General features: G+C 37.9%; 1 protein-coding gene across 3 annotated transcripts in view; it reads right to left on the minus strand.

Annotated features, from left to right (window-relative positions):
• CBLB (Cbl proto-oncogene B) overlaps nucleotides 1–12,242 on the minus strand; it is a 118,107-nt gene that overhangs the window by 25,454 nt on the left and 80,411 nt on the right. For all 3 annotated transcript variants that reach the window (XM_062623896.1, XM_062623895.1, XM_062623894.1), the window contains exons 10-12: nucleotides 11,624–11,827; nucleotides 4,631–4,816; nucleotides 1,953–2,318 (exon numbers count right to left, since the gene is read on the minus strand). In XM_062623896.1, the coding sequence (XP_062479880.1) occupies nucleotides 1,953–2,318; nucleotides 4,631–4,816; nucleotides 11,624–11,827 (756 nt within the window). The remainder of the gene's footprint in view (nucleotides 1–1,952; nucleotides 2,319–4,630; nucleotides 4,817–11,623; nucleotides 11,828–12,242) is intronic.

Genomic DNA, 12,242 nt, shown 5'->3' on the forward strand with positions numbered 1-12,242 from the left:
AGTTGCTCAATTTAACCAAATGGCTTAGATACATTACCTGAAGATGACAGTTCAAACAGCATTTGGTTAAAGAAATACATATATATATACAGACTATACCACCAGCACTTATACGATGAGTGGTTATTCTGATTTGAGAAGTATTTATTCCAACTGCTTCAATGCAGTGCCAAACCACAACTGAAATGCTGTATGTAGGTGCAATTAAAGATACAAACACAGTATCCTTTGAAAACCAGATGAAAAGCTATAGCATTTTAAACAATTGCTCAGTTGTGAGTAAAACTGTGGTATTTTGCCCTGATGCTGATAAAAGGATGCTCTGATTTATATAACATCATGGACTTCTTAAGCACCTTTCATCATATATGCTTATGTTCTTTACTGATACTAACTGAATTTCAGTAGTGTACTTTCAAAATAACCAAAACATCCATATAAGAAGACAAATTAAATGAAGATAGAAAGGTTAAACAGCTTGTGGCCAAGTGAAAAGCCAACAGAGAGAAAAAGTTATGATTTTGAGCTACTTTTTAGCACAAGTAATGTAGTCTTCAAGCAAAAAAAAAAGAAAAGAAAAAAGAGCAGCTTTGAGATAATAATCTGCTCTATGAAGAAATTGCTGAGCTGCTTTGATAGAACCGATTAGAGCAGAATTAGGAGGTTTTCTTAGGGCATCGCCACTTGATCTTTTCAAACGTACGCCTCCCCCAACCGTACAGAGTCTTGCAAGTTATCTGAAGCTGCCTAATGCCAGAACTGCTCCCTCCACACTCTGCTCCCCAGGTATCTTCAAACAGAAGAGAGAAATGATCATTTCTTCTTTTTCTTTCTTAGGAAAGACACACCATAGTTACAGACATATGTACTATTCACTGCAAACGAGGACAAGAAAGCTTACTTCTCTGGTGGGTAACAAGCAGATGACCCCTAGGAAAACCAAGCTAGACCAGCAGTGGAAAGCTTGCAAGTGGCAACTCCGAACACACTCAGCACTGGAAACGGATTACTGGACATTACACTGGACATTTGTCCTAGAGAAGTCAGAAGCTGCTAGGGACAAATTACAACAATGTACAACTCCAGCAGCTGAAGCTCTGATTTAAGTACAAAGGAGGAAAAATTCAGCTAAAAATGTGTATTACTGTAAACAACAGACAAAAGGAGTAGCAATGCTACCATTTACAGTACTGATGATAATAACGAAATCTAACAATGCAATACTGGGGTTGTGCCATTAAGCACTTTCAAGGCTGCTACCCATATAGCTACTGATGAGATAAAAGAAATGATTCTACATTTAGCTTGGCTCTGGATGTATTTGTTTCCTCTTTCTTAGGGTGAAGGCAGGCTAAATTCGAGTGTACTGAACACCACGACTAATTCAATGCTCTTTTGAAAACAACACATCTAACCTTTATAGAGTATTTAGCTTATGTTAATGCACACAATATATCTGACAATGTAAGTATATGTGGATACATTACAGGTTGAAGAGGTTGCCAAGTCCTCACCTCCCCTGTGATAGAGGTAACTGGAACATTTACTATGCCATCAGCAAATACCTACCCAATTTTGACAAAAGATATTTCCATAATCCTGAGATGCCATGTAACTATACGACAGCACATAGTGAAATATTATAATTATTATTATGCATCAACTGTATGGATCATTTGCTGAAGGAATATAACAAATCTAGAATTTTCTCTCCAAGCCATTTTTTTAAGGCTTCACGTTAAAATTGTAACTTAGATCCTCACATACTGTTGCCTTACAAATTACTGTATTTAACAAACCATTTATTTTTGGCTATCTTAATAAGCATCAACAGGTTATATTCAGAAACAGTAGATCAACACTGATCAATATAAGCAGTACCTCAGCCAATGCAAGACAATGCTGTAGTAGGGCATCAAATTAGGACTGAACACATTCAGCTCATTTCCTACCTTGGCACCTTCCGAGGGCAGTTCATGACGTCTATGTTTCCTCATAAATCCTGGATCAGAGCTTATGCGGTTGTGCCTTCCATTTACGTTTGAAATTGCAGTCAGTCCTGGTTTGGGAGAAGCCTCATTCCCTATTCGACATCCTACCAGCTGACTTGTCCCAAACACATCTCGGGGACACCAGCCTTCAAGGGGCATCGGCTGGTCTCTGGAAGGCACACTTTCTGGGTGATGCAGGTGTCTGCTTATCCTGTTGTCTGGTGGAATGGGGGGGGGCCTCTCTGGGGGGGGCGGTGGAGGATCACGCAGGGGAGGTGGTGGTGCTGGCAAAGGCTTGTCTTGTTTCCTCACCATACACGGAGAAGACTAAACAACACAGCAAGTTAAAAAGAAGAAGAAAAGTTACTTCAAGACACATGTATTTCTCACAATTAAGTATGGTTTTACCATTTCTAACTGAATCGCATCAGTAGTTACTAGTAGGTGAAATAGCAGTCTTGCTTTGCACTCTGCAGACAACCTGGCCTCTTCAGAAAGCATGCCCCCGTTTCTGCTGTTGCATAAGAAACCCATGGAGGCAGTGGAAGGGAGAAAAGACAACTGAGGCAGATAAACCTGACTCATATTTTTTTCCCAGAATCCTTTACTTTGAGCCCTTGAATCACTTATTAAGCTGCTGAAAGGAATTTGGAGGAATATTTGGAAAAAACAGACTTCCTGATGCAGGGAAAAAAACTCCAAACAAAATAAACCCCACATCCAAAGGGAAATGACTTAGTGACAGCAAATGAGCACAAAAAGGCAATGACTAGGGAACAAGAAGAAAATACTTGATTTTTAACCATACACATAAGGATGGCTCCACTGCTTACATGACATGCACTGTTTTCATTAGGATGCTCACAAGAGCATTTTACAAAATAACACTTGATACAGGTCCTCACGAAATGTTTTTCTCTTGCCACCAGCTACCATAAGAAACACAGGGAAGATTATTTCCCTTGTACAGTGCAGTTTTCATGGACTCAGGTGAGCCTGCACACTATTACCTCTTGAAGAGATGGGGGTCACATAAGTTTTAAAGTAAGAATAGCATTCGCCTTCACTTCACGTTAGCCCACCATTATTCTCTGAGCAGCAACTCAACACGTTACAAAGAAAATAACAGAAGTTATTCTACCTACATGCCTATCCGTATAAATAATCTATCACGGATGTGTTTAATTCAGTTGCCACGTAAGAAAAACAGTTATTTTCACTGTCAAGGCAAGAACGTAATGGCTGGTTCCAAATTTCTGGTTATAGCTTACAGTTCTAATTATAGTTATAATTTTCCACTGAAGAAAGACAGAAGAGTTTTTTGACTGAAGTTGTAGTCCTGGCAGGACTAAACCGTCCTCATTTTTTAATATGAATTTTTTTGAAGTATTCAATTATTCTGTGTTGCCCTCATCTTATTTGCTTTGCAGCCCCCCCCCCCCCCCCCCCTTTCTTTTTTTTCCATGGAAACTTTCTAGGAAAACCTAGAGTTTTCAAAATAATGTTACCAAAAAAATTAAAGCAATATTACTGGTATTTCAGATTTTGCGGCTTTTCAAAGACATGAACTTTGTAAAAATACACTAAAAAATTAATCTTAATGAATGTGCTATTTGTTTAGCATCTATTCTCAATGTACAGTAAATTCCCTTGTATAATATAAAAAGTGATGAAAGAAAATTAAATAAACTATTCAAACTTCTATTTTTTGGTCTAAATTATAGACTGTTAGAATCTTAAGAGCTTGATTTTCAAGCTTGGAGTAAAAAGCAGACAAAATCAATAGGGTAATTCATACTGGATTATTATAAGGACAGAGGATTAAAGCCATGTTTTGAACTTGAAGTTTAATTCATCATCTAAAAATGAAAATTTTAAATCTATTCCCCCTTCTGTATACAGCAATTACAACAAAATGATCAGCTCATAATAGAGAGCAAAGAACACAGTATTCGTTCTTTTTCATGCTTATCAACTCAAAAAATATCTTTAAATCTTTATTATCATTAGTTTCACAAAACACAGCTACAATTTATTAGCTATAGAGTCTTTATTATTTTCCTTGAAACTTTCATGCCAATATATGCCATTTAAGGTTTTGAAAGCAGTGTTATTTGCACATATTTTTCTTGTAAGGAGACTGAGGAAATTGAGTATCAATCATCATCAGAGCACAACATATAATTTTAATGAGATAATGACCTTTAAATCTGTTTTCAGGAAACTTGCATTTCTATTTATTTTCATTAATCGAGGTTTATTACAGAAGTGATCCATTACAGCGACGTCTTTAAAATTCTGACTATAACCAAGTACAACATAATCATCAGACAAAGAGAGGTCACATCTGACCAGCTCACGTAGCTGTGAACATCTGACCATGTAAGGTATTACGCAAAGGGACAGGCACTCACCAAAGTCTACTAAAGGACTTCATGTGGATCTAATCTAAAGTTTCCAAGCTACAAGGAATTAAAAGTTCTTTTGGACAGAGCAAAATCCCCAAAAAGAAAATACACACATGGGAAAATTCAGAATATCCAATCTTCCAAGACAAACAAGCAAGCTCACCTTGAAAACAACCAAACACAATTTAGCAATATTCGCAGATAAAGAAATAATGGGTCAAAAAGACCTACCTTTGGTGACCCAGTTGGGCTGGCACATGGTGACCGTGCTACTCCCTTCTGAATAAGATCCAGGCGAGGAGGTACGGGTGGAAGACTAAGGTGTGGGATTTGCAGGGGGTCTGGAAGCGGTTTTCTTCTTTGTGCAAGAGGAGAAGATCCTGGGGAAGTCACTGGTGAATTCTGCCTCTCATTGCACTTCAAGACAGGGAAAAGCCTAAAATTACTATTTACTATTTATTTACGCTATTTAGCAGGCAAATATACAACTTCCATTCCATGACTAAAGCATTTGATACTCGTCAGGTATTTACTAGAAGTCATTTATCACAATGGAGAGCCTGCTGGTCTTTTAAATAATAGTACAGGTGCTCATCTTACAGTTACTGAAAAAGAAGTCTACAAGTCATTCTACCACAAAACTAAGATGCAGGTTAACCTGTGATGAAAATCAACGTTTATCCCAGTAATGTAACAAACAAGCAATCACTGCCAAATAAAAGGAAACCACAAAGACAGAGATTCTATTGTAGCACTGCTGCTCTTGATAACCTTTTTTATCAAGAGAGAGAGTACTTTAAAAAGCTGGATGTCTATTATATTGTCTGTTAACTAGAGCCCATTTTTGGATCACACTTTGATAGAAAATAGAATGTATGCGTCTCAAAATCAGCAGCAAACCAGTAGGCAAAGAATTTAATTCATTCCACATTTACTTGCCGATTAAAAAAAAAATGATCACTTCAGGAAAACTCAGTTTATCATTTTAGCAAATACTGAACTAATGACCCACGTACTTAGGGTTCAATAAAGTGGTCACAATGTTCTTATTAAATGGCTTGAATACAGTCCTTAATTTTTCTTCATTTCCTTTAACGGGTGGATGCCCCTGACCTGGAGTGGATCACCACGAGGATAAACACTTGGACGACTGAGGTGCTTAGCCTCTCTGAACATAATGGAAAGTTGAATAACTAAGCTAGATGCGTACCTCACAAGCATGCATGAGCAACCCTCATTATACAATGACTATAAACTGAATGTCAATTTGTTTCCAACAGAAAGCATCTATCAGTTAAATAGCATAATAAGCATTGTATCATTTAGTAGCTTCCGTTTTCAAAGTGTAGTTAAGCCTCCACCAAGCATTCCTGAAAGCCAAGAGCCATGTATGCAATATAATATACTCAATGCTTTAGCTTCAGCAGACAGAAAGTGAATTTATTTCCCAAATTATCTGAACTAGAACCAAACAAGCAGGTCACACCTCCAAAAAAGATACAATTATTCAAAATAAATGGAAGTGTTGTAGTAAGTGACTACATTTTACGGTGTTGCATAACATGCTGCGTCTCAGTCAGCAGGGAGTTGCTCCAGAAGAACTAAGAAATTATCCCGTATGTAACAGGAGTTGGAAAAAAGAATGAGAGAAATAGGAAATACTGAAAACAGAGTATTGGATAGGTAACATTTGTTTGGATTTTCAGATGTACTAATTCTTGTACCACCACATGAATTAACACAACTTCCTCGGAGAGCAACCTAACAGTAGCTAATGTCACACTGCATGTAGTGATATGAACTCACAGCTAAATGAACAACACTGTAGTAACAGCATTTAAGACTATCCATCACTCTTTCTATATGGCAACCTCCCCTTACACAGTTCTACTCTGGACAAAATGACATGCTCATTCCTTAGTAAGCCCACTGGTCCCCCATCCAGGCCAGACTTTTTTTCTCCTGCCGTAAAAGTCCAGCTCCAGCAGAGACAGCAATCATGAAAATGCTCACATTGAAAACCCAATGAGGTCTGATGCTATTTTCAGATTTATGGAAACAAGGGGCTAAAAGATGTACCTTACATGTGGTAGGCAGCAACAAAATATAGAATATGAAAATTCACCAAAAATTTCAATGATTCTTAAAACCTGACATGTTCTTTAAGCCCACTGAAGCAAGAGCCTTTATGTGATAAACTTCTGGTTCAATATATATTTAGTATTTACCTATCTCTACCCACCATATTCCGTGGATAGTATATCACAACTGCCAAAATGAAATGGAAATTTTCACACACTTACTACTTTGAAAGAAGACTTCAATTTAAGCTTATATCAATGTCTTCCTTCAAAATAGCAAAATAATCTTTCATACCCCTGAACCACAATTGCTTACAGCCGTAATGCTATCACAACATTATGATTCCTTATTTAGATCTACTGATCTAAATATTCCACAGCAACAAACATGTTTTCTTCAGCATTCAGTATCAGATTTCCATCATATTCCCATTATAAAAAAAAAACCCATGTTTTTCCTGTCCACCCTGTCTAGCTACATCGTTTGATGTTTGTTGACAGCTATGCCAGCAAGATGGTTGCATTTCATGTGGGTACCAGAGCATTAACAGATGTACAGGATACCTACTCTTTTTGGCAGACTCCCTAAGGAGGAAGAGATTTAAGATCTTTGTCACCTACTGGAGATTTCTGTGCGTTTTCTATTGACTGGAAATAAAGGAGCAATAAGAGCAGCACAGTGACAGAAAGATAAAACAAGTGAGTGATTAAAGCACAGACTAATACAAATGAACTGGCAGTGACAGAAGACAGACCTTCAGTGCACAAAGGGGCTCTGCTGCAACACCACAGACCTGGGCAATAAAGACGTAATTAAGGAAAAGAACACAGACTCCTTTGTAACAATATGGACTTCATCTGGCTGGCATGACTGCTGCCAAGGGAAAAGCAGCAGTGCCTTCCCGCACAACTGTACTGCAAAGTGAATCATATGTGTTATTTAATCAGATGTATTACTGGGATATACTGGTGTATCCCAGTTTGCCTGTAGTTGTTGCGAGCTCAAGAACAAGCCTGTTTCTGACATTGATTACGATGTCTAGTGAAGGTTTTTCTGATGGAGATATTAACAGTGAGGCTATTAAATCTAGAGCTTTAACTTCAAATGCCTGTCAAATAGGCACACAGGACAAGCATACTTAACACAAACCCTAACAAGTGAGTCACAGAGGAATATTACCCTGATTGCTAGTGTCCTGCTGGACCAAACTCAGTAATTCATAAATTTCATAATAAGATATCTAAGAAGGTCCAAGCAGACCTATAGCAGAAATGGACTTTTCATTTCCAAGTAGTTCCCTAAAGTTCTTTTACTTATAAACGGAGTAACTCACAGATTCGTTATTTCTTGTTAGGATAAATTGTGACATAGTTCAGTATAATCTGGATTTAAACGTTTTCACAAGGATATAAAGGTACCCCACTTAAAACTGGTGGATGTAAACGTTTTTTACATAGACGGGTTTGTTCTTTATTTGATCTGTCCTTTGCTGACCCAAGAAAATGCATGTGAAGAAGGGAGATGCAGTTACGGCTGTGAGAGTCAGCACCACACTGCCTAAGGGAATCAGTAAAATACGTTTTAACCAAGGGAGGCACACCGTCTCTCAGCGTTTATGCCTCTTTCAAAGCCTAATAATTAAGCAGTGAGGGACTCTCTTGTTGTATGGCATAATTTTAACAAATTCCCACAAACTAGGTGTACCGTTAAGAAGGAAGTGATGCCTATGCATGAGTTCGGGATGTACAGCTGAAGGGAATACCTGGATACATATTCGAAGTCTTGTAATACATTCCTTTTTACATTACCAGAAAAAAGTCAATTTAATAACATGGACATGATGTGGAGGAGTAAAAAACAGTGACCTCCTGTACTTAGGGAACCAGGGTCTTTTGTTAAGTTTGCCTTATCTGCTGGAAGAAGCTTAATCATGACAAACAGTGGCTTTCAGCTTTGACAGTTTCCTGTAGCTGTTTTGAAGCAACAGTGTGAACTGAAGTCAGGTTTTGGTGCATTCAGACAGATAGGAAATTCACTGCAGGGAAGACGGTACCTCCCCAGACAAGGTAACCTCAGTTAGCTTTAGAATAAAGTGTTTCTTAAAGAACGATAACTCACTTTAAGCTGTTGACAGCCTCAGTCTCTTCTACTGCTAGGGCCTTCCTCTATGTTTCCATGTAATATTATTTAAAGCAAGCAAGTATCTTAACACTTCTGAATTCAAAATTATTTGCTTTTAACAAGAACCCCTGCACTATACGTTTTCCTTATTTCATTTCTCTTAAAAAGACATGTATTAAATTACATTTTATACAAGGTACAGTAACAGAACTAAATCCACTGGGACAACAGAATATTAAACATGATGGGATAATAAACATAGGCTACTAGAGACTCAAATGCCCTCTTCAAAAAAACCCAAAGAAATTAGTTTTTAATATTTACCTGAGCCTGTAATCTGAGCATTTCTTTCGTGTGCATTTCTTAACCTTGTGCTTAGCTAGCACAAATGGTACAGAGCTGAGAGAAGGAACCCTTCAAGCAACAACTGCATTAGCTAATCTGGTACCATGGGGCTGGAAGTTTCTCAGCGCTGAGACCATTAAGAGATTTTGGCACCAATTTTCATCTTTCTTTCATAAAGAAATAGCTGCAGACAATTCGGAAATTAAAACAAATAGGCTGCTTGATGAGGCAGATACACAGACTAATTGCAGTGCATTTCTCTAAAGCCTCTGTTACAGCTGATGTGCTGCTGCTGCTGACTCACAACACCTAACAAGAATGATTCATTTTTCTCATAAGTGTATCCATTTACTCATTCCATTAAAGAACTGTGGTTATTCTTTTCCTTAAAGCATTTTCTAGTCTGAGGTCCCTCAGGGACTTAATTCAGGTACCTCTCAGTTTATGAGTAGGCTTCAGAGACAGTGATAAACTGCAGAACTGGTATTTTTGATATCCAACTTATAATGCAGACAGGTATAGCAGGTGATAAAATACTGTATCTTATTTACACTTTAATGACAATTCCAAAAAGTGTTTTTCATCCTGTCAAGAAGAGCTCACTTAGAAATCCACCCAGGCCCCTTCATCAGTGATCTACCTGAGTGTGTGCGATTCTAAAATGAGCTTACTCCACCTCTTCTTTCCTATATGAATATATTTCCAAGTACAAGTTCCAAAGCTTGAAAATTAAATTGGTAGTAACAGCTTCAAAGCAATTTAACATTGCCCAGCCCACAAGGATTTCAGGACAATAAGGGTTCATCTGAATATTTCTGCAACACGTCAAAGCCCCACAGTCACTTTCATCAGGACTTCCATGTCCCTGCTACTTTCCTCTTCTGGCAAGTTTAACACCCCAGCATACTACTATAGCCAGATGTTGACACAAACAACAAGATTTTCTCAGCAACACCTACATGGTCTAGCCAGGTAATGTAAAACAAAATCAGCCTTTATGATTTTCAAGGATTAGCATCTTCACGTTGAGAAAGCATGTAACATTTCTTCCAATAAAATAAGAACTGAAAAGTTTGTCCATTGGAACCACAAAGTAACAACAGTATCAGCAGTTGGCTGCAAGACCTAAATTACTGTCACCTAATGTCCATCACTTAACAAATAAAATGGATACAACACAGCCATTACGCAAGTACCATGTTCATATTAACAGCGTCAGTGGTGCAGTTAAGAGCATCGCTGTACAACCGCTGGCGACAGTTCTAAGAAGAATGCAGTAGCTGAAAAATCACCAAATGAGTTGATAAATCAGCATATTTAAGTAGGGGCTTCAAGAGGCTAGCAAAATGTGAAGAATGCTGTCCCTAAACTTCAGGGATAATTAAGCAGGTTTCTCTCACTGAACAATGAAATCAATGACATAAAAATAGCAAGGACCGAAGCACTCAAGCACTTGGTAGAGATACTAAAAACAAGCCTTGTAGTAAAGCCTGTTGCTCCTCCTTTTGATAAAAGCATAATGCATTTTTGCCTTATCATGGAAGCGATAGTGCTATAAAAGCCCATCAATTCAAGGCTATCTTACAGAGGTCGGGCTGCAGACTGCAATTTAAGTCCAGGAAGGAAGGATGAACTGCTCCCTAGAGTAGGCCATGTTGTATTGCACAGACAACACAAAAATGATTCATATGACTTAAGAGTTCAGGAAAGATATCAGAAGTATGTATATCAACTGTATCAACGGAGAGATGTTCTCAGATATGAGGGTGAAACACTCCCCTCTCCCCCCTCAAAAAAAAACCAAAATACAATGATAACGCAATGGAAAAGGAAAATGTTACTGAATTAATTCCAAGGCAACTATTCAATTTAGATGGCCTTATTAAAAGGGAAAATACAGAAAATACAGTGTAAAATTCAGTGTTGCATGGCCTATGTCAACGTGTATTCCAGACTAAAGTAAAAAACTAACAACATAAACTTTTGTTATTGACAACACTCATTTATCAGAGAGAAAATCTCCCATGACCAAAGAAAGAAGATCCCAGAATTTAACACAGAGCCCTTGCAGAACAAAACCACCCCAAAGGACAAAGTCACTAGGAATAATCTCAGATAAGCTTTTTCCACTAAAAGAACCCACCACCGAAGGTAGGTGGTGGTGTGGAAAGTCACGGACAACTCACATGAAACATCATTAAAAGCAATACAAATTCAGTTACAAGTTACCCTTACAAAGCAATAATATTTATAATCTCTTTGGAAATGCAAGTTTAATCACAAAACATTCTGTGTATGTGAATACAAACATTTGCAAAAAACTAGTAATATACCCTGTATGTATGAAATTCTTGGTTACCTACAAATAACAGTTCAGGCACTTGTCCATACAGAATAGTTTGGACAAGAGTTTCAGGTGGTGCAAACTCATGCTACCCCCATTATAAACAGAGTTAACACAGTATCAGCTAAGAACCTGCAATTTTCTTTTTCCTCCTATTCATCTCCAGCATTACTGCTGCAGTATTGCTTCACCTGGTTTTCTCAACCCAAGAACTCTTCAGTGAGCTGGGGAAAACCAGAGCACGCAGTGCAACCTCTCATTGTTTGAGGTTACGAGCAGCTCCATTTACAAACACACAGCTTTATCTGTTGTACCGTATCTGAAAAACTCACCTTTCGGACTGAAGCCAAACGGTTCATCATTAAAGACTCTTCTCTATCATCATCGTCATCCAAGTCCAGCATGGGCATACTAAAGCTGTCAATAATACTGCAGCACCTGGAGTTTTCATCCCTTGGATCAAAGGGATCCACAATGATTGGTTCAGTTCCTTTGATTTCACAGCGGCAGAAAGGGCAGCCTTGGCCATCAGATTCCTACAAGCAAGAGAAAAGAAAAAGTGTTGAAAAGTAAAAAAGAGAAGTGATTTTAAAAGCAGGTCTTAAATCTTTTTACAAAAAAAAAGTCCCTTAACAGGTCTCTAAGAGCTTGTAAAGAAGCATGGAAATAAACAGGAAACAGATTCATAGGTATTTCACTACAGTAAATGGCAAAACAACTGCATTTTTAAAGCTGTCATCAAAAGATTAAGCTTCACTTAAAAGTAACTAATCAAAATGCAACCATTACCTCTACAGAGCACCAAAATGGTAATTGTCTTCTTATTACATGTCAGGAAGGAACACCTTGCCTTTTAGGATTACAAGTTTCCTATTCCCTTAGAGGAAAGAAGGTGAGGTGTGTAGTCAGAGATAATGCATTTTATTACATTATCTTTTAGACTGAAGTATT

This window comes from Pezoporus occidentalis, unplaced genomic scaffold (assembly GCF_034315485.1).
Source record: "Pezoporus occidentalis ecotype Australia unplaced genomic scaffold, CSIRO_AGI_Poc_V1 ctg26, whole genome shotgun sequence".
NCBI lineage: Eukaryota > Metazoa > Chordata > Aves > Psittaciformes > Psittacidae > Pezoporus > Pezoporus occidentalis.